The sequence below is a fragment of the Vigna unguiculata genome, chromosome 11 (genome assembly GCF_037176805.1).
Source record: "Vigna unguiculata cultivar grain cowpea cultivar isolate G323 ecotype 2 chromosome 11, ASM3717680v1, whole genome shotgun sequence".
Classification (NCBI taxonomy): Eukaryota; Viridiplantae; Streptophyta; class Magnoliopsida; order Fabales; family Fabaceae; genus Vigna; species Vigna unguiculata.
Genome location: NC_140802.1, coordinates 6,897,540 through 6,920,110, shown reverse-complemented (window position 1 = coordinate 6,920,110; position 22,571 = coordinate 6,897,540). Strand labels below are relative to the sequence as shown.

The 22,571-nt window shown below is 30.0% G+C and overlaps 2 protein-coding genes and 1 pseudogene across 4 annotated transcripts; all 3 read left to right on the top strand.

Moving 5' to 3' along the window:
* Window positions 1–8,653: 8,653 nt before the first annotated feature.
* On the top strand, window positions 8,654–12,082 carry LOC114168126 (uncharacterized). Of its 3 annotated transcripts, none has more exons than XM_028052849.2 (6): window positions 8,654–8,859; window positions 9,296–9,400; window positions 9,573–9,837; window positions 9,933–10,129; window positions 10,922–11,109; window positions 11,422–12,082. In XM_028052849.2, exons 2-6 carry the CDS (start codon window positions 9,300–9,302, stop codon window positions 11,706–11,708), a joined length of 1,038 nt encoding a protein of 345 aa, XP_027908650.1. In that variant the 5' UTR covers window positions 8,654–8,859; window positions 9,296–9,299; the 3' UTR covers window positions 11,709–12,082. The 3 variants fall into 3 exon arrangements, with proteins under 3 accessions (XP_027908650.1, XP_027908651.1, XP_027908649.2); XM_028052850.2 differs by having other exon boundaries at window positions 8,704–8,859; window positions 9,300–9,400; XM_028052848.2 differs by lacking the exon at window positions 8,654–8,859 and having other exon boundaries at window positions 9,270–9,400.
* A 7,359-nt stretch (window positions 12,083–19,441) lies between these two features.
* On the top strand, window positions 19,442–21,591 carry LOC146880929 (uncharacterized; annotated as a pseudogene).
* LOC114170133 (uncharacterized) lies at window positions 21,577–22,017 on the top strand. Its single transcript, XM_028055616.2, has one exon. It carries the CDS (start codon window positions 21,599–21,601, stop codon window positions 21,941–21,943), a length of 345 nt encoding a protein of 114 aa, XP_027911417.2. The 5' UTR covers window positions 21,577–21,598; the 3' UTR covers window positions 21,944–22,017.
* Window positions 22,018–22,571: the final 554 nt, after the last annotated feature.

The window sequence follows — 22,571 nt, the reverse complement described above, 5'->3', positions numbered from 1 at the left end:
TTTTTTTTATTTTCATTTTTATTTTTACAATAAATTATTTAACAAATAAATATATAACTTCATCTAATGAAAATGAAAATAAAATATAAATTGTTGAATTCTCGTGGGTAGTATGAGAAGATGCGGTAACAAGAGTGGTGGAGAATCCAAATATAAATATAAGTTTAACACTAAGTAAAATTAAAAAATAAATCATAAACTTATTATCTTAAAAATTTTGAGTTGAAAATTGTATTGATTTTTTATAAATTATACTGATGTTTCTTTAATAGCATATCTCTCTCCTACGAATTCTCTTCATGGTATCATCGTAAGTTTAATGTTTATTAAGTATTGGAAATAAAAATAACCATATATATATATATATATATATATATATATATATATATATATATATATATATATATATATTATGTGTTTTTAGAGATAAGAGAAAGATATATACTTACTTAACTTATACCGATTAGAGTGTTTTTAACCAAATTGATTGAAGGAAATAAAGATGGATGATGGTGACCTAATAACCTCTGCTTCAACATGATCATGTATGTTTTCGTGATTATGATTTTGTTGTGTGTGGTGATTAAAAAAAATGATTTTGTTATTTGTATATTTGGCAATTGAAAATAAAGGAATAGGATAGGTGCATGAACAATATCTTTGTGAATTTGATCTTTTATTTTGCCACTTTTTTGGGTTGTTTAAGCTCATACATATACGATTAATAGGATTTTATTAGATTCTCTCCAATTAATTAATAAAAACAACTTTTGTTTGATAAATTTGTCTCATTAATGACTTTATTATTTAATGTACACTACTGAAATATAACACCTACCTTCAATTGAGTTTTTTTTTTTTTTTTTATGATAACATAATGAATGATTATATTTATTAAACAATACCTGTCCCATTTATTAGGAGAGATTAAGTTTGATCTGATATTCAAATCTTGCAATTAATATGCATTTATAGGATGAATTATCATATGAATAATGGCAACAGGTGCCTTTCAGTAATGAATATTGAATTTTTGTAAAGTTTATAAATAACCGTAATATTAAATGAATTCTGATTTTAATAATTATTAGTATATTTTCATCTAGAGGAGAAAAATATCTATAAGTGTTATACATATATAATTCATAATTATTTGTTAAAGAAATGCCCAAAACTCTCTAATTTTAATTTTTTGTTAATTTAAGTTTTTCTATGTTTAATTATATTTTAATTTTTAACAACATTAATATATAGTTATTTTATTATTTAATTAATTTTTAACATCTTTTGTATCAAATAAATTATCAATTATAAATATATAAAATTTATGATATTTTTGTTCTTTAAATAAAATAAAAATACATTAATAATTATTAAGATGATAACTTATTTAATATCACAATTATCTATAAATTTTTATAAAAATTCAATGTTCATTAGTTACACGTTCTTAGTACTATTATTATAAAAATTATCTAATATTCATATATATTGCAACAAACCATATTAATAAAATTTAGCATTATGTGACTGCACACAATCACATCTACAAGGTCACAATTTTTAATGTTAAATAGATTGACACTAATTTTAATATTTATTTTATTGCTTATTGGAGTTATCATTGATTAGATCAACGGTAATTTAAAATATTTTTAATATTTGTTTAAATTAGCAACGGTTAAAATGACGTTAATTTATATATTATGATATGAATTTGTACACTATCATGACAATAAATAGGAATTATAGACTATTTTTAATCCAAAAGTCCATATTTAAAAATCATAGATTTATGCTCTCATAATTTCTCTCTCTCATGTTTCTATGTTAATATGCTCACATCTCCTTCAACCCAACTCATCTCTTTTGTCGACACACATCTTCTCCATCCACTCTCATCTCTCATCTACATTGATAACATTCATCCACACTCATCTCTTGCATCTGCACCCATCTTTTCCATCCATACTCATCTCTTTCATTCATACTCATCTCCTTCATCCACCACTAGCACAAAAAGGAGTTATTACGTCTAGTTATTTACATCCGACCAATGGATATCAGACGTGAAAAATGCACAGTGGCCAATGAAATAAAATTTAAAATAAAATACATTAGTGATGACTTGACACACACTAAACTATTTTAATTAAAAATCAATTTAAAAATTAATGATGAACTAGCGTTATCTTAGCCAACTCTACTTAAAATTGACATTCAAAGGTTGACACTTATTGCTATTAAATGTATGCATGTGTGATGTGCTATGTTTTTTATGATGCCCATAATAGATTTACATTGTTAATTTGACATGGATGTGATATCCTAAAAATATCAATTTGTTGTCCCGATAGTTGACTAGGTTACTAATATAGTTAACTACGCATATCCTGGAACTTGGTGTTGGACTCTATCATAATATAGTTGACTAGCCAACTAATGTAGTCGACTAAGTTTGTGCTTGTAGCAGTTGTTACATAAAAAAAGTTTTTGCACTTCCCGATAGTCGACTAGCCAACTAATGTAGTCGACTAGGTTCGTGCCTGATTGCAGCTGTTATATAAAAACAGTTTCTGCACTTTCTGCAAACAAGAATCTGAAAAACCAAAAGAAAGAAAGAGAAGTGCGACACAGGTTCTTGGAGCTATCTTGGAAGGTCCTCTTGAAGATTTCTATCAAGACACATTCAATTTTGACTTGGCAAGATGAAGAAATTTCAGTCTTGGAAAAGGTGTACTCAATCCATTTTGTAGGCTTTGTTCTTGTGTTTTGATACAATTTGAAACTATGTGTTTCTGTTTTTTTGTCCTAAGCAAGTGTGTGATAGCCTTGCTGTTGTGTGGTTGTGCAAGTGTGTGGATGCCTTGCATTTGTGTTCCTTTATCTTAGAATTTAGATTTATCAAGTGTATTTGTAAATCTTGAAATTCTTGTGATATAGTGAATATATCTAGTTGTGGTTTGCTAGATGAACTGGATGTAGATTCGTAAGAATCGAACCAATATAAAAATTTTGTGTGCTTTATATCTTCCTCTCTTTATCTTGTCATAGTATAAATGCTCCATACATTAAGCATCAAACCATACTATTTCAATTGATTCAAAAGCAAATGTTATTATCAAAACAATTTCAAAAGTGCTAAAATTGGGCAAAATTTGTTAATACCAATTCACCCCCCCCCCCCCCCCCTCTTGGTTGTGAAATATTGGAGCATCAATTCTAACAACACTAATGAATTAGCATGTATGATGTTAGAGTTTGCTCTATGACATTAATTTAAAGTAATTAACCACTAACATCAATTTTTACTTATTAGCATCGACTTCTAACCAACACTAAATGTTTATTTTAGTAATTAAATTTTTATTTAATGACATATTATAAAATATTTCCTAGGGATGGCAAAGAAATCCACCTATGGGTATTGTTTGAACTCGATCCCATTTTGACGGGACATGGAATCTCCACATTAAATGAATATAGGTATGGGGAATATTCGACTTTTTCAATTGGGTATGAGAATGAAGATAAAGATGTACATATATGTCCCGTCACCGTCCTCATACTTGCCATAATATTCATCCTTGTCATATCTCTGTCCTCTTCTAAGTTATTAAAATACTCATTATCTATCAAGTAACCTAATATATATATATATATATATATATATATATATATATATATATATATATATACACACACACACACACACACACACATTACACACTTTCTATTTTTTATTTCTTCTAATTGTTTGGATTGTCATGAAATTCATTCACATCTCCAAGATATTTTTTGTCTTATCACCACCTTAATGCAATTATATTCAAATGATGTATGTCAATTAAATATTTTTTTTGTCTCATATTTGAATAATTCTACTCTTTTTTAATATTTTTATTTATTGTATATTTTCTTTTCACATGAGAATGTTTAACATTCTCAATTTAAGTGTTCAATATCATAAACCTTTCATATACTAGGTATTAATTTTTCTTTCATTTGAATAACTATTTTATTTCGCTAAACCAATTTTTGTTATCTCTAAACTATTAACTAGGTTGATATTTTGAAAAGTTTTCTTAGATATCTAAGCTATTTTTAATCTTATCATACCCTTAAATGTACATTTGTTTTCTTTAGTGTGATTTTATTCAATAGTCTCTCAAATTTTTTAAGACATACATTTAATCATTTTTTTAATTTTTATATATTGTTTATTTTATCATGTAGAAAATTATTTTTATATTTTTTATAATTATTTTTACTTTCTAACTCATTATCATACGTGTAATTTTATCATTACAATTGCATAAATAAACTTTATTTACTATAATATAATAATTTAATGTAATTGTCACGATTCTTTTTTATACACCATCCAACATATATTGAGATTCAAAAGATGAAATATATATGTTAAAATTCTATTATTATTAGTTTAATATTTGTTCTTTATGTGATTTAATCAAGTAATGTATTATAAATTTTATTAGTGTATACAAAAAGAAGTTTATTAGAATTTAAAAAGTTGAAGTAAAGAGACATTTAAAATATTTTTTTAATTTGAATATTTGTTTTTTTTATACTTTTTAAAAATATTTTTAAATTTTACCAACTAGATTTTATTAATGTTTGCAAATTTAATAAATATTTTAGTTCTCATGAAATTTTATTTGTTATTTTAATTTAAAATGTATAAATTATATTTTTTTTAAATATGTGATATTGAAAAAGCAACTATCCTTTTAGAATTGAATATTTGATAATATTATATTTTTTTAATTTTTAATTATTTTATAAAAATTATTTAATTGATATTAAAATAGATATGGATATGAGTATAAAAATATATTCGTTATCCGATGAAGATAAGAATGTAACAAAAATTTGATAAAGTTAAATATGAAAGCGAAAATAAACTTTTTTTATCTGAAAATGGGTTCGAGATACCGTAAAAGTGAATGTTATATAAATGAATGTCAGGAAAATTCTCAAAACATCTTCCACGTAGTGGGGTGGAATAATGCTTCTCTCTTGTTTCATACTAATAAACCCAACAAGTTGAAGCACTAATTAGTAGTGTTCTTTATCGAGTGTGACATTGCAAGCATACGAGGATAAAGAAAAAAAATTGTAAAAACCAAATTCTGGTTCTGGCTGACTTTCACTCCCTGATTTTATTAAATTTATTATTAATTATATAAAATAAAATCATTTTTTTCTCTCATTTTATGCATTTGTCCATTTAGCATATTGTCCCCAGTTACAGAACCTTAAATATGCTGCATGGAAGAGAAAGTGTAAGAAAATGGGGTCTGGCCCAATGCCTCAAAAGTATAGAACGGGGTGGAAACAAAAATATGGGGTGAGAGTGTTAAATGAATTGGGTTGCAGGCCCAAGAAAAAGAAAGGTGGTTTAAGAGTAAAACACAAATTGGGGTTGGACTTCTAACATAACAAGGTGTAAAAAGAAAATTTGAGTGATGGATGACGTGGGAATGAAAATAGACTTGTACTCGTCATCACTTTTTTGTAAGAAAAAAATTTCCTAAATTTTTATTTTCTTGTTTTCTTAACTAATTTTTAATCTAAAATTAAAATATTTTTCATTTTTTTAAATTTTAAAAGTTTTAAAGAGACTTTTATTTCATTCCTTTGTGTTTATTATCTATTTTCTAATTTTTTGGAAATAAAATTTATTTACTCGAATAAAATTGGAGCTAACACAAGATATTCCTCTTGCAACTATCACTTACACTCTTTAGGTATTATAGAAAATGAGAAGCCATGTTAGGTTTCAATAGATAATCAATTTGGATATGACCATGCACATTATTCAATGGTGCATAAAATTCGATTTTTCTATTTTGAAGCCTTTTTATGCACATGATTAGTTTTAGAGGAAGATAGAGACAATGCATTAAAAAATGCAAAGCTATAGACTTTGAGATATCTCACAGTTTTCATAAAGGCAACCATTATAGGAATAAGCCAGCTAATTTAAGATTGATAATAGACTTCATTTTGAATGGTTCAATGTTTTACATCCATCTTATGTAATTTAATCGTTCATTTTCTTCCTACAAATTTCTCTCTCTCCTTTTTTCATTTTCTTTTTCCCCCATTTCTCTTTAAACTTTTGCCTCCAATTATGATCTCTTTCAAAATTTAATCGCACCTTATAATAGTTAAGGACCACCAATAAACATTTTTACTCAATCAAATTTTCAAACGAAGTTTTTGTCTAATCCAAAGATTTCTTCTTATCTCGTTGTTTTTCCTTATGATTTTGTCACCAATCTTGTTGGTCAATTGAGAGAAGTTATCCTCTTAACTTGTTTTATCATATATTGAAATTGGATACTTTGGTTTAGTTCTTAGGTTTCCAATAACTTTACTACTTGAATTTAGAAATTTTAATATGAAGATAGACATTGCAGGTAAGCGAAACTATTTATGTTTTTTTATAGAACATTAGGATAGATGATTTGGATGTGAATGTGACATGATTACAATATATTGAGTTTTATTTATATATAAGGATATTGGTTGGTTGACATTTTTTTAGAATGCTTGAACTTGAGTCTTCTTGGACTTGGTTTGATAAGTGACTTTTTAAAATGTTTTGAACTGGATGTTCTTACTAATAAGTTGATTTAGTGACTGGATTATGCATGTTAAGTATAAAGTCTCCTTAAATTTAGTTTTGAATATGGTTTGGATAAGTAGATTAAATTTATATAACTTTTCTTATGATAGATTATGAATTTGATGTGAGTATAAATATGCATACTTTGAGTTAAGAGACTAAGGTTGATTTGAAATAAGTAAAGGATGATGTTTGGACAAATTATAGTTTAGATTGATCATTTAAGTTGTTTAAAAATTCTAGTATTAAAATGTTTTTGAAAGGATCTTTGAAAACTAATTTGGTTATGTTGTTGAGACTAATTTTTCTAATATTTTCATAAAGGGGAGGATTTTTTTTGAAACGAAAATAGAACAAAATTTTAGACCTAACTCTCGATTTTATTTTTGCTCGAGCATAAATAGAACTAAAAATAACCTTGCTCTTAACCTTATTTTCACTCAAGAAAGAGTTTTTCACTAAAGCAAAAATAAAAATGAAACTCAACTCTTAAATTTGCCTAATTTTCACTCAAGCGAGCACATATTCACTCAATCAAACCCATTTTTGCTCAAGCTAATTTTTTTTCCTATTGGTCTCTTTAATTGATTGACTATATATGTTTTTATAATTGCAAAACTTTTATTTTCATATTTGATTTATTTGTAATTTTTTTAATAAGTTATGTTGTTTGATAATGCTTATCGAGATTGATGAAATTGTTTGAATTTGGAGTTATATATATATGGGATGATATGTTAATCATTGCTTGAGTTGTGTATAAAGCATTAACACCAATGTTATAACAAAACCCCCTTGCTTCAATAATGATTTAAGTCACATAAACTGATATATGAGGTGGTGAGAAGCTGAAGATGAAGTCTTTACATACCATGACATGTAGATATTTTGGATTGTAATGATTCACTTATAAATCCAAGTATTGGATTAGATCAAATATCAGTCTTTGGTAGAACATATTTCATATGAAGATTTTAGAAGACATTAGTTGATATTTTATTTGTCAAAAATCTTTTAAAAAAACTCATGTGTCATCTATATAATTATTGTATATATGTGTTTGTTAATATTTAATTGTTTATGTATTGCGAATAAAATTGTTTCTTTAATTTATCATTATCTTATATTAGAAATTTATTTTCATACCTTATGTGTATTGTTTGTGTGGTGATCCATCATGATTGTACATATACATGATTAGATATATGAACAAGTTTAGGAAAAACATGCTTAAGTACAATAAAAACTTGTTTTGAACTCCTTTTTAAATATTTGTGAATATATATATATATATATATATATATATATATATATATATATATATATATATATATATAATATTTTGAAATACTAAATTATTTATAAAAACTCTCTTTTAAGTTTAGAGTAATGCAGATAATTTTGTAAGAAGATATTACACTTACAAATCTCTTATATGAAATTAAAAAAAGCTTGTAAGAGTTCTCTTATTTATATATACTTAAATTTTTTGTCTTATACTTTTGATATCTATATTAAAATATTTTAGTACAAAAGATAAAATTCATAGGAATAATTACTTTTTTAAAATCAAGTAAAAATTGTAAAAACACATACCTAATATATATAATTTCTTGAAGAAATTTATAACTTCTTAAAATTTTGAACAAAAGCTTTTGAATTACTCAAATTCTCGTCTAACTTTAAAAAGTATTTTTATTAAGAATATATGTGTCATCATAAATTTAAGACAGATTCTATGTTAATATAAGGCAAAAGTTGAGTCTTCAAAGAAAAAAAAAAGATGTATTTTTAACTTAAAAACATATATTTTTACCCAAAATAAAGTAAAACATTATAAGGAGAATATGTTTTGTAAAACTTTTACCTACTCTTACTCTTGTCATATATATAACTCAAAACTAAAATTCTTAAATTTATTTTTACTTTTCCCATAATTAATAATACTCGTATCATTATAAGAAGTTCATGCCTCAATGTTTATAACCATACTTGTAAAGTCCTTAAACTAAAAAATCACTTATATAAAAAGTAAAATTCTTTGTCAAAAGAAGGAATTTATTTAGAATCCTCAACCTTGGCAAGAGCTCCATTGCAACCTCGGTCTTTCACACGCAAAGACTCCTTCTTCGGTCTACCATTCTTTGATTCTTCTAAGCACTTCAAATTTTTGCATCATCTCAACTCTCTCTTCAACGAAAACGGTATCAAGATAGCTTCTTTTTTTTTTAAACTTTTTTTTTTCCTTTTACCCTTTCATTTCTCACTAGAGCTCAATTTGCTACCACGTGTACTGTTATTGCAAATTTTGCATAGATGCGATTTTGGCTGCTTATGCTATGTATTCTCTCTATTTTTTGAACTTCCGATCTATCACAATGGTAAAGATTCCCTTTTCGCGAGATTTGAGATGTGGGTCTTCAATTGAAGATCTTGTTGTCTCTGTATATACTAAAATCTCTGTAAATATGTGTGCTTTTTCCTCACCCAACTAACTTTTTTTTTCCCTTTTTTGCTTGCCAATGTCTGAAGGAGAATTATTTGGGCAGAAATGTAGAAATTTGCATGCACCGCTTTGATGGCATTTGCATAATTTTGCTGATGTAGACGTGTGATCTTTGTGTTTCAAATGTTATGTAGCCAGATGTTTGATGGCTGGGTGTGTGCTTTTCTCTTGGTGCTTTCGCTTTCTTGGTCTGCGGAGGTAATTGATGCAAGTGCTGGTGATGCTGATCCCCGCTACAGGTTCATCACTTGTTGCCTTTTGCTGCTTTTTCAGTTTTGCCTGTTGTAGTAGTACCTTGGAAATCTTCATTGCATCCTAATATTCGAAGATACTATTTGCTCCATGAGTTAAGTGGAATTTTGTTGGATTTCTTCAATCTATTTTTTGTTTATTGTTTGGTTTGGATATCAGGGGTTGTGTAACACAATGTCAGCAAAGTGGATGTGTTGGCCAAAGATGCTTTCCAAACTGTAAATTTTCTTCAGATGGAGAACTTTTTGATCGCCCATGGTACATGCAACAAGGACCACTCTATTTACAATGGAAAAAATGGGATTGTCAATGTGACTGTCGGTACTACTGCATGGTTGATAGAGAGAAAGAAAGGGAGTCACAAAACCTTGGCCCTGTCAAATATCATGGCAAATGGCCATTCAGGCGTTTATATGGGATGCAGGTATGTTGGCAAAGAAGCCATACTTAACTTAAGTTTTTCATTCCAATCATTTCAACTTCCTTTGTTTGATAACTGCCATGTATCCTTTTAACCAGGAGCCTGCTTCAGTGGCTTTTTCTGCTCTAAATCTTGCAATGCATTTTCATGGTTGGGTCTCCTTTTTGATTCTTATATACTATAAATTGCCTCTAAAAGATGGAAATAAGGCATATTATGAGTATGCTGGTCTGTGGCATGTGTATGGGCTCTTATCACTAAACTCCTGGTTCTGGAGTGGGGTTTTCCACAGTCGGTAAGTTATGCAGATATTTTAAATATTTTGAACTGAATCTAAATATCTGTGTTTACTAATGTCATTCTGATTTGTTTAATTTGACCATAAATAAATAGTGATTGATTTTAGGTGGTGTTAATCAGCTTGTCTATTGTGTTGTTTGTTAGTGAAGATAGAATCAAAATATGTGCGAATGAAATGTTAATGCAGAAAAAGTTTCTTAATTTAATTTAGTATAAGAATATTTATAATGCTACCCATTTGGAAGATATGTTGCTATTTGACCATAAATAGTACTTAGTTTTAGGTGGTGTCAATCAGTATGTATTATTTTTTTCTAGTGAAGTTATACTTTGTAGCTCTTATGTTGAAGTCTGAATCAGCTGGCAAAAGACATGACTCAAATTGAATCACTTGTATGTATACAAATGAAATGTTAGTGCAGAAACAGTTTCTTAATTTTATTCTTGGTTTAAGAACATTTCTACTAATACTACCCGTTTGGAAGATTCATTGACGTCTTTGAAGGCTTTCTTCCTTGGAAAATTAAAAGCCTCACGTAAAATTCTTTTTTGGTTATATATAAGTGGTTTTAGTTAAACTTGTTACCACGTTGTTCTGAATTATGTAGATGTTCCAAGAAATTTCCTCAGTCTTGTTTTAAAATCCCACTTTAACATTGAGAAAGAAACAAAATATAACTATTTATGTATCCTAAAATTTCCCTTTCATCTTAAGTTCTTTTCTATTTTCTTGTTTTCCTATCTTTTATGCTTAAATTTAAATTGTTTGCATTGTTTTGTACTGCAGAGATGTTGATCTAACAGAGAAACTAGACTACTCATCTGCAGTGGTTCTCCTTGGATACTCCCTCATTTTAGCCATCTTAAGAACCTTCAGTGTTCGGGATGAGGCTACCAGAGTTATGGTTGCTGCTCCATTGATTGCTTTTGTGACCACCCACGTAATGTACATCAACTTCTATTTACTAGATTACGGTATGTTCTGTCATGTAATCTTGATATTATTATTGCCCAGAGAGAAGTTAAATGCAGGATCAATTTGTTGTTGATCTCCTTGACAAAATCACTTATCTTGAGATGTCTGTTAATTATATATGTCATTCATCTTTGTGGCTTCTGCTTCCATTACAAGATTATTGACAGCATTGTTAGCTTATCATTTTTCTTTCCAGTTTCAACCAATACTTTGAACATAAGCATGTGAGACTGACTTTTGAGGGGGGTGCCAAGATTGAATTTCTCTTTTCTCTTGTGCTGATTTTGATAACATTGTCAACCAAACTGTAGGATGGAATATGATAGTTTGCGTAGTGATGGCTGTGGCACAACTTTCCATGTGGGCAGTTTGGGCTGGTTTTAGTAAGCATCCTTCGCGTTGGAAGCTATGGTTTGTAGTTTTTTCTGGTGGCCTTGCAATGCTTTTAGAAATCTATGATTTCCCTCCATATCTTGGACTTTTTGATGCACATGCTATTTGGCATGCCACTACTATTCCTCTGACCTACATTTGGTGGAGTTTCATCAGAGATGATGCTGTGTTTCGAACCTCTAATCTTGTTAAGAAGGCCAAGTAACTTCCTTTTCTGCTCACTCAACGCTTTGAAGATCATTCTTCTACTCACAGCCAAGGCTTAGTTTGATGTTGTACTTGTGAGTGCTCATTTCACTTTCCACCATTAGTATAATTTAGTTGCGGAGTTTTGCCTTTACATTTGGGTGAAAGATGAACTTGACATTCTTGATTATCACTTCAAGACTGAAAGATCATTTCAGGATTTTGGCATATTTATATTTAGATTACTTAAATGTGTACAAATTCTTACTTGTATTGGTTGAGTGATTCAATTTTGAAGGATTCTTTGGTAGGTTTGCATGTGTACTATGGACAGAACGAAATGGAACTGTTATATCAGTTCTCTTTTATTCCATGCATTTTAGTTGCATCGAAGTGTGCCATTTTTAAAAAAATCACATATTCTACTATGTTCTGTTTTTGAAGTTAATCAAATGTATAGAGCTAAACTCATTTCATTGCCTTAATAAGTGGGTTTATACTTAATTCAATTACACAAAATTCACTTGTAATGTGAGATTGTACATCACTTATATATTATAACTCAAATTTATTCTTATTTGATGTGAGATCTTTAACATGCCTTTGTACGTTGAGAATCAACATCTCGAGCTTGAAATTAAATATTTATCAGTACATGAGTCATACGGTAACAAGCTCCAAAGAATTGGAGTGGGATAAAATCTCAATAACTATAAACCATCTTAGTGCGTACATGAGTCATACGGTAACAAGCTCCAAAGAATTGGAGTGGGATAAAATCTCAATAACTATAAACCATCTTAGTGCTAGAAATTCATGTGTAAGTCTAACACTCACATTTAGTAGAGATGAGAAAGTTGAGTATCATTTTACGAAGAAAATTTGCAAATTCATTGGCTTAAGGCTTTAGGTTGGAAATTGTGTCAATCTGTTATGTGAGTTGAATTTATGTTTCATTGGTGTTGTTTTTATCTAATGAATCCTTTCTCAAAAGATCCATCAATGATATCAAAGTCGAAGGTCCATCTTGGTGATTAGTTTAAACGAATTCTCGTATCGAAAGTCTTTTTGATGGAGACAAGTAAAGAGATACTCGTGATTTGTTAGAGAAGAAAGTTCCAATATAAAGGGACTCATACTTGAGGGAAAGATAGTTGGGAAATCCAAGTGTGAGTATAACTCTCACATCGAGTAGACATTCGAAAGTTGAGCACTAAATAAGGAAAAAGATCCAAAAATTCATTGTTTTATATATTATAATGTGGTCTTGTTGTTATTTTATGTGAGATTTGCTACTCATTCTATTATCACTAGTGTAAAATGATGATATTAGAACATGAAATAAGATTGGTTGAAGCGAAACCGATTTAATTTAAAACACGGTGGCAATTTTGTAAATAATGGAAAGTATTTTAAATCGGTTATAGGGAGAACCGATCTAATATATATATATATATATATATATATATATATATATATATACATATATATATATATATATATATATATATACACACACACACATATTAGATCGGTTAAAAAAATAACCGATCTAATATGTTTTCTGCACTATAAATTGTGAAAACCCTTTTCATTTTTCAAACTTCGTCTTCTCTCTCATGCCTCCTTTGGTCTTCTCTCTTGCGTCTCCACTGCTTCTTCTTCTCTTCCAAGCGCCAATGACCATTGTCGTCGTGCCCTACCAACATCGCACTGTGCTTCAATAAGCTTCTTCTTCTCTTCCATGCCACTCTTCAACAACCAATGCAACAAGTTAGTGTTTTTTTCCCTCATTTTCTCATGCCTAGGGTTTTTGTTTGTGGAGAAAGCTCACTTTGTAGTTGTTTTTCTCGGTGCTTGGTGTTTTCCCATCTCTTTTGCAAATGAAGCAAATTTGTGACACCGCTGCTTTACCGAATGTGTTCCGCTGGTCCCCATGGTGTTTCGTGAAGTCTTTTAGTCAAGTTTGCGGTTGGGGTGCGGTGTTCTCTATGGTGGTTCGTTGGTGGTTCACTTGGTGGTTCGTTGGTGTTGGTCTGTGGTGGTTTGTTGGTGGTTCGTTTCTCCTTTGCCCATTCGCATGGTCACTTTCGAAAATGTTTTTTTTTTCTTTTCAGTAAAAGATATTAGATCAATTGTTTCAGAATCGATCTAACATGTCTTTGACATATTACATCAGTGTATATTAGATCGGTTGTAGAACCGATCTAATATGGGCTCCGAAACCGATCTAATATATTTATTTTGCACTAGTGTATGATATATCAACTATGTTATAAGTTTTGTCGTTTCAAAATTGCAGAACCCTTCTAGTAACTAAGTTGTTTACGATGTTTGGATATTTTCGAAGTAATTATTAGTTACAATATCGTGTCAAAGAATATATATATATATATATATATATATATATATTAGACTTGGTAGTTGAAAAGTCTATTGAAGACTTTTTGGTTAATCTAGTTTCGTCAGTTATAACTTTCTAGCAAGATTACTTGTTCGGTGAATTCGATGAATTAATTCATAAATGTAAAATGAACTTTACATGTTAATACGGTGTTGTGTGCAAATTTTATTTTATTGATAAATACATTTTTATCAATAAATTGAATTTCTTATTTTTATTTTTAACTTTGAAGCTTTTTTATAAATTAATTAATTTTTTTTCAATTGTCATATTTTTCATATTAAGCATTCTACTATTTATCTTAAAAAGATTTTATATTGTTTTGAATAAAAAATAACATACATTTTAAGTAGACATTATTTCAGTTTCCAAATAAGCTTAAGTTGAGAATTACATGAAATATTTTATTAATAAATAAATAAATAAAAAATATGAAAGATCACACTAAATTTAAAATAAAATTATATTGCGACTAAAAATATTTATTATGAGAAAAATTCACGATTTTCTTTATGTAAATTATTTCATATTTTGAATTTCATATACCAGAAAAAAAAAATCTTCAACATATTATAAAATTTGTCAATCAATCATCTCAGATTTCAAAAAAGACTTTTGATATTTAGAAAGCTTTGCTTCGGAGAATTTGGTATTAACTTTTTTTTTTTGCGAACAAACTCCACCACCACTTGAACTAAAGAGTCCTTAGTCTCATCCTGTACACCAACTATCTTAAGATGATAATATTGTTGTATTTTTGCATCAACTGTTTTCTCCCTACCATAGATAACATGGACATCGTGTTGTAATTGTCTACAATTAGATAAATTATGACTAATCATTTTACAATTTGAATAAAACAAAGACAATTTTTTCATACTCTATATCAACCATACATGCAAATCCTTGTCTTTCCACCAAAATTTGATTAAGAAAATCAAATGACAAATCATCATCAACAAAGATAGCAAAGAAGCTTCGAGACTTATTCTTGGTATAATCATCTAAAGAAAGATGTACCCATTCCATGTACTATTGAGAAAATTGCTTTCGGCTATCAATACTCTAAGGGAAGGCCATGGACGTGAACCCAACATTGAGTTTTTGTAAGTTTCATGGAAGTCGCGACAAAATACTTTGTCCAAGAAAAAACACGAAGAATGTCAGAAGATAAATTGAAAGTTCCAACAACCAAAATCCTCAGTATGTCTTCTAAAAAAGAAAAAGCAAATTCATATAACCATTTTACATGTGGAATTGCCTTCCATTGACCCAAATACTTTCAAGTCACATCAGACTTTTTACAAAATGGCTAAATGTGTAAGCAATTTATCTATTTCTTAATAACAAAATACACCTATGCAAATAATTTTTGCACTCTTCCAATACAAAACATGTTCAACCTTTTAAGTCAGGAGATATTATACACAACAAACATAAGAACTTGACCATTTCCCCTTAACATATCTAACATATTCAATGAATTTTTATCATCTACCAACATTTACAACTCATTCTCCAACACATTACCACCTTCAAAATACCATAACTCCTCATCGAAAGATAACTAATAGCTTTAATAATTCCTAATACTTCAATGTAACTTCATATATCTAGGTCATGAGAACAAATGGCTGTGTTACCATCATACTCATGCTCCATCCTATTTAAAAACTTCCCCGACTAAAATATAAAAACTATCTCTGCATGTGATTCAATATTACAAGAAAAAAAATCCTTGTTCAAATATAGAAATGAACAAATAAACTACGAGTAATATAAAATACTCAACACAAAATATACTAACACAAGTCATGGGACTTGTACCCACGGTATGTGTAGATAAAATTCGCAATGGGTGGGAAATTGGTTGGCTGATGAAAATAATACATCTTGAAAAGTCCTACATCACCTAGGATAACCTAAGGGGTGAGTGTTAGTAACTATATAATGGGCTTTAAGTCCATGATGTTCTTTGCCTCGAGTCAAAGAGACTTCAAAGCTTGTATTTGACTCTTCTTATTCTTATTTCTTATACTCTTGTAATAAGTGAGTTGTGAGGTTTGAGTTAAATTATTTTTTTGGAGGGTGTGGATGTACTCGGGGTCAAAGTGCATGACAAAGTTGTCTATGTGTTTTCTTGTGTTTATTTTATTTCTCTATTAATAAGTGATTGTCGGAGGTTTTCTCAATAGTGATATCAGAGCTATGGTTCGGTATGATTTTTTCTTAGTATGCTTTGTGGTTGCAGAGTAGTTTGATCTTCCACATAAGAAAAGATTAATTCGTTGTTGTTGGAGAATCATCCTTGGATGCTGAAGTTGTAATGAGAAATTTGATAGAAGGATCATTGTCATAGTGAACCTGCAGTTGGGTTCGTGGAGGTGCAAGGATTGTGAGTCATGCTGAATTTGTAGTGGAGTTCGTGTGTGGTGAGATGCTCCTGGATCTGTGAAGGACATCGTAGTTGGTGCTCGCATGTGCGTGGAGGAAGTGCTCTATGTTTTACAGATCTACTTCAACGAGAGTCAATGGTGGTGCTACATTAGTAGGTGTTACGTCGACGAGTGTTGCGTCTTTGGCGAGGGAGTCAAATGGCACGACGGTTGTGAAGTGCAGATGTTCGATCTGTTGCTTTTCGTAAGGTTTGATGGTTTTGCATCATGGGTTGCGACAATGTTTTGATGAAGGGTGTATGATGTTTATGCGTGAGCATTGACTAGTATTTATGCAAGATGTGTGGTGATTATACACGGGCATTGGTTAGCATTGATGTAGGGTGCATGGAATTCTTGGGACGATTTTGTTCCAATTGATACTATTTATGGGAGTATGATTGTAACATCCCAATTTTAACAACTTAAGAACTACTAAATAAAACATTTTATTATGAATATTCAGAAAGTAGATAGTCCAATGTATATGGTATATTAATACAGTCATATCATATAAGACTACAATAATATTATACATTTCTCCAGCTATTATATTATCCTTCTATTTCCAAATTATACCTAACAGGATCTAATCTCGCTCGACCGCCCAAACTGATAACGCCTCAACCACAAAAAGTACCACTACATCTACATTTTCATATGCTCACATCAATAAGATGATCATTGCAAAAGAAAATAAACAACAAAGGAAAGAACATTGAAGAATGGTAAGCTAACCATGGTTATCGAACTCGCGGGTTGACTTGTAAACCCGTACGAGTCTGCAAGTCAGTGCACTGTTCACGAGTTAACTCGCTCGTAAACTCGTTTTTTTTCAGACTCGGAGTGGACTCGGAATAAACTCAGTTGACTCGTAACAGACTCGCGAGTTCGAAACGAGTCATCGAGTTTGTAATGGGAGACAAAACGACATGAAAATATGTCGTTCCTATGCAGATTTTAAACCCAAACAAAAGCCCCAACATCAGAAATTGAATACTCATATGAAATCAGTGATTGAAGCCCAAATAAAAAACCCCACAAACCCTAATCAAAAAAGAAGCAAAGATCGAAGCAGCCCCGACGAGATTCAGAAGGTGAAAGCGTTGACATTTTCGCAACCTCGCGACCTATGATTGTAGCCTTGTGACCTCCGACCAGCCTTGCGACCTCCGATTGCAGCCTCACGACCTTCGACCAACTTCGTGACATCTCATTTCACATTTCTCATCTCTGATCTCTGCGTCCCGTAGTTGAGTGGTAAGCAAATGGATCTTCGCAAATGGGTTTTCTGATTTTGCAGTTTGCATTTTATAATTTCATTTGAAGAAATAGGTCACAGTGGTTATTATTTTAAAAGTGTTAAAATTGAAATGGGTCTTGAATCATGATATTGAAATGGGTCGCATAGTACCGCTGAAATGGGTCTTTATTTTTTTAGGTTAAATTATACTTTTAGTCCCCATTTTCATAGCAAAATTTGAATTTGGTCCCTCAATTATTTTTTATCTCAATCTGGTCCCTATTTTGGGAAATTTGACCCAATCAAGTCCTTTCCGTTAGGGCTGAAGTAACGGTGTTAAATGGGGTGCCACGTGTCAGCTTCTGGATTTTTTGAATTTTTTGAATTTTTTATATTTTATTAATTTTTTTAAAATTTTTAAAAAAATTAAAATTTTGCCACGTGTCAAGTGGACATAGTGCCACGTGGCAGTGACAGTGCCACGTATCACTATTTGGGAGTTGTCATTTTCTCATTCTCAATTTGGTCCCTTTATTTTATTTTTTGTCTCAATTTAGTCCCAATTTTTGTAAAAATTATGCAATTTCGTCTCCCTCCAAATTGAAACCAAATTTAATTTCTATATAAATAGGCACAAATATTTCTATCAAAATTGATATTTCAAGTAAATATTTTTAACAAGATTAAGTTTATTTTAATTTATATTTTACGTTAAACTTTATTTAAAATTGTTTTAAAGTTGTTAATAGAAAATAATGTTAATAAAAAAATTCATAAATAATATTGATATTTTATTACATTATACTTTAATATTGTTTTTTATTTGAATTTATATTTTAAATAATTGCATATTTTTAAAATGTGTAAAATTCAATAATTTCTATACAAATATTTTAGTTAGTATAAAAATAACAATTATATAATTTAAGAAAAATTAACTAGTTTATGTAACAATAAAAAACAAATAAATTTAAAATTTTAAAACAATTTTAAGTAAAATTTAATGTGAAACAAATTTAAAGAAACTTGGTTTTATTGAAAATATATAATAAAAATATCAATTTGAATAAAAAAATCATTTAATAAAAATATTTGTATAACATTTTATAATTTTTGTTTCAATTTGGAGGGGGATGAAATTGCATAATTTTTACAAAAATTGGGACTAAATTGAGACAAAAAATAAAATAGAGGGACCAAGTTGAGAATGAGAAAATGACACCTCCCAAATAGTGACACGTGGCATTGTCACTGCCACGTGGCACTGTCACTGCCACGTGGCACGATGTCAGCTTGACACGTGACAAAATTTAAATTTTTTTAAAAATTTTAAAAAAAATAATAAAAAATAATAAAAAATTCAAAAAAAAATAATAAAAAAAAATCCAAAAAATCCAGAAGCTGACACGTGGTACCTCATTTAACACTGTTACTCCATCACTAATTAATTGAGGGACCAAATTCAAATTTTGCTACGAAAATGGGGTTTAAAAGCATAATTTAATCATTTTTAATATATAATTTATTCTTTTTATTTATTGTTTCTTAGTTTCTTAATTATTATTATTACGTATGTTTATATGTTTATTTTTTTATTTAATATCTTTTTTTTTATTTATGGTTTTCGAAAAAGACAAATAATTTTATTTCTAGTTGATTGCTATTTTGCAATGTCTGGAAGTGGGACAATTTCAAATTCTTGTGAGCCCAATGCTAGACCTCCTAGACCTAGAAGTAAGAATGCTTCAGGAAACCGTACTAACATTGGATGGAAACATGGAACAGATGTTTTGGGCAATGGAAAAAAAGTTAAATGCTAACTATTGCTAAAAAATATTCAATGGAGGAATTTTCAGATTTAAGCATCATATTGTCGGTACTAGATATGATTCTGAACCATGTGGCTCAGTTTATGAAGAAGTGAAAGTTGTAATGATGAAAGTTGTGGCAGAGGTGGATACCAATCAAAGTAGTAGTAGCATGATGTTCAAAAATAAAGGAATGCAACTATTGCTCAAAAACATTCAATGGAGGGATTTTCATATTTAAGCATCATATTGCTGGTACTATATATGATTCTGAACCATGTGCCTCAGTTCCTGAAGAAGTGAAAGTTGTAATGATGAAAGTTGTGGCAGAGGTGGATACCAATCAAAGTAGCAGTAGTATGATGTTCAAAAATAAAGGAATGGAAAAATTCAGTCAAGGTGTTCAATCTACTTTAAATTAGTTGTACAAGAAAGGGGATAAAGAAAAAGTTGATGCTCAAATGGCTGAATTTTTTTACACAAGTGCTATTCCATTCAATGTTATTAGAAATCCTGCTTTTGCAAAAATGTGTGAAATGATTGGAAGATATGGAGTTGGCTACAAACCTCCATCATATCATGATATTAGAGAAAAACTTTTGAAACAAGCAGTGCAAAAAGTCGTGTAATCCTTGAAGAGTTTAAGGAGGAGTGGAAAAGAACTGGTTACACAATCATGTCTGATGGGTGGACTGATAAGAAAAGACGTTCAATTTGTAACTTTCTAGTGAATAGTCCTAAAGGGACCGTATTTCTTTATTCATTGGATACATCAGATATCTCAAAAACTGCAGATAAAGTGTTTAAGATGTTGGATGATGTAGTGGAATTTGTTGGAGAGGAGAATGTAGTTCAAGTGGTTACCGATAATGCTACAAATTTCAAGGCAGCTGGGGACTTATTGATGAAAAAACGGGAGCATTTGTATTGGACTCCATGTGTTACCCATTGCATTGATTTGATCTTTGAAGATTTTGAGAAACATTTAAAGGTCTATCAAATTACTATCAAGAAGGGGAGAAGAATCACTACCTACATTTATGGTAGAGCAATGCTAATTAGCATGCTGAAGAAGTTCACCAAAGGTAGAGACTTGATAAGTCCAGGTATGACTAGATTTGCCACATCTTATTTAACTTTTGCATGTCTCCATGAATTGAAAGCATCGTTAATGAGCTTCTTTAGCTCTAATGAGTGGAAATCAAGAAATTTGGAACTTCAATAGAAAGGAGAAAAATTGAGCATGTGGTATTAGATAGCCGATTTTGGAAGAATGTAACCACTTGTCTCAAAGTTGCTACTCCTTTGATGGTGGTCATTCGACTAGTGGATTCAGATGTAAAACCCGCAATGGGTTTCATTTATGAAGAAATGGATTCTGCAAAAGAGAAGATCAAATTTAACTTCAATAATATTAAGAAAAGGTAATATTTATATACCTTATCTCTTTTAAATTGTCAATCCATATTTTGTGTAATTATTTCTAACATTGCATGATTGCATAATTGTAGTTATGAACCGATTTGGAACATAATTGATGAGAGGTGGAATAATCAACTTCATAGACCTTTGCATGCGGCTGCATATTACCTTAACCCTCACATGCACTATGAACCTAATTTTAGAAATGATGATGTTGAGGTAAAGGAAGGGTTGTATGAATGCATGAAAAGATTGGTCAAGGATGTTGTAGAAAGGAAAAAAATTAATTTGCCGCTTATAGAGTTTCATTTTACAAAAGGACTTTTCTCAATGGAAAATGCAAAAGATTGTAGGAAAGTTATGCTTCCTGGAGAATGGTGGGAGATGTTTGGAGATGGAACTCCAGAGTTGAAGCGATTTGCCATTCGAGTTTTGAACTTAACTTGCAGTTCTTCTGGGTGTGAGCGTAATTGGAGCTCATTTGAAATGGTAAGTCAACTTTGTTAAGTTATTTTTTGTTTCTAATTTTTGGCTTGTAAACATTCATATTTGTTTATAGGTGCACACAAAAAGAAGAAACCGTTTGCATAAAAAAAGATGAATGACTTGGTTTATGTCATGTACAACTTGAAGCTCAAAAGTAAACAAATTAGGAAAATAGTTGCTCTCTCATTTGATGATATTGAGTCTGATGATGAATGGATAACAAAAGATGGAGATAATGTTAGGTTTGAGCTTGTTCAAGGTGAAGGTGACGAGGGAAATGTTGACATAGTTGGGCCAAGTTCAGTTGATCCTACTTTAGAAGCATTTGATCTTGATAATATAGTTTTTGATGCCAATGTTGATGATGCACACTTATCATATGATGAAGAGCTTGATGGTGATGGAGAAGATGATGTTGGAGATGATATAATTAGAGGATTGGAGCCAGAAATTTGAAGTTATTTATGATGTGATTTGTATTAACTTATGTATTTGGTGTACTTTGAACTTATATAACTTAGGCATGTGTGTTGAACTAAGTTATTTAGAATTATTGAACTATTGTTTACTTTTTGCATTAATTGTGGTGATGAAATTTTGAATTTGTATGGTACTATATATAACTTTTCAGATGAAGTAGACTCTTACGAGTCTACGAGTCAAGTATGCGAGTCGAGTCTACGAAGCTCTCACAAGTCTACGTAGACTCTCAAGTTTGATAACCTTGAAGCTAACTAAAGAAGAGAATACAGATGCATACAAATTTCCATATTCATCAAATATAGCACAACCACATAGCATATCATATTATGAATCAAACTCTTCTAGACTCAATATTATCTGGATACGTGCTCTTGTGTCAGACTAGTGAAGCCATGCACCTGTGGTGAAATAATGAAATAACTTGTTTGTCCGAGCTGCTCTCCTTTAGCTACCACACATAAGGTTAATCTCTTTTATAGTCATAAGAAAAATGGAACCATCATGCTACTCTCACCACCTAACCATTATCCTCCACATGAGTATGAATAACTAGTAGAGTTTAGGATATCTTCACAAAAATGGAACAATACTGACTGTTAAG

Excerpts from the sequence above, each read along its gene's own strand:
- LOC114170133 (XM_028055616.2), top strand. The coding sequence starts at position 21,599 with ATGAATGACTTGGTTTATGTCATGTACAACTTGAAGCTCAAAAGTAAA.
- LOC114168126 (XM_028052848.2), top strand. The coding sequence starts at position 9,285 with ATGTTATGTAGCCAGATGTTTGATGGCTGGGTGTGTGCTTTTCTCTTG. Across the intron at positions 9,401-9,572 it reads GATGCTGATCCCCGCTACAG|GGGTTGTGTAACACAATGTC; the intron begins GTTCATCACTTG and ends TTTGGATATCAG. Across the intron at positions 11,110-11,421 it reads CTTCTATTTACTAGATTACG|GATGGAATATGATAGTTTGC; the intron begins GTATGTTCTGTC and ends ACCAAACTGTAG.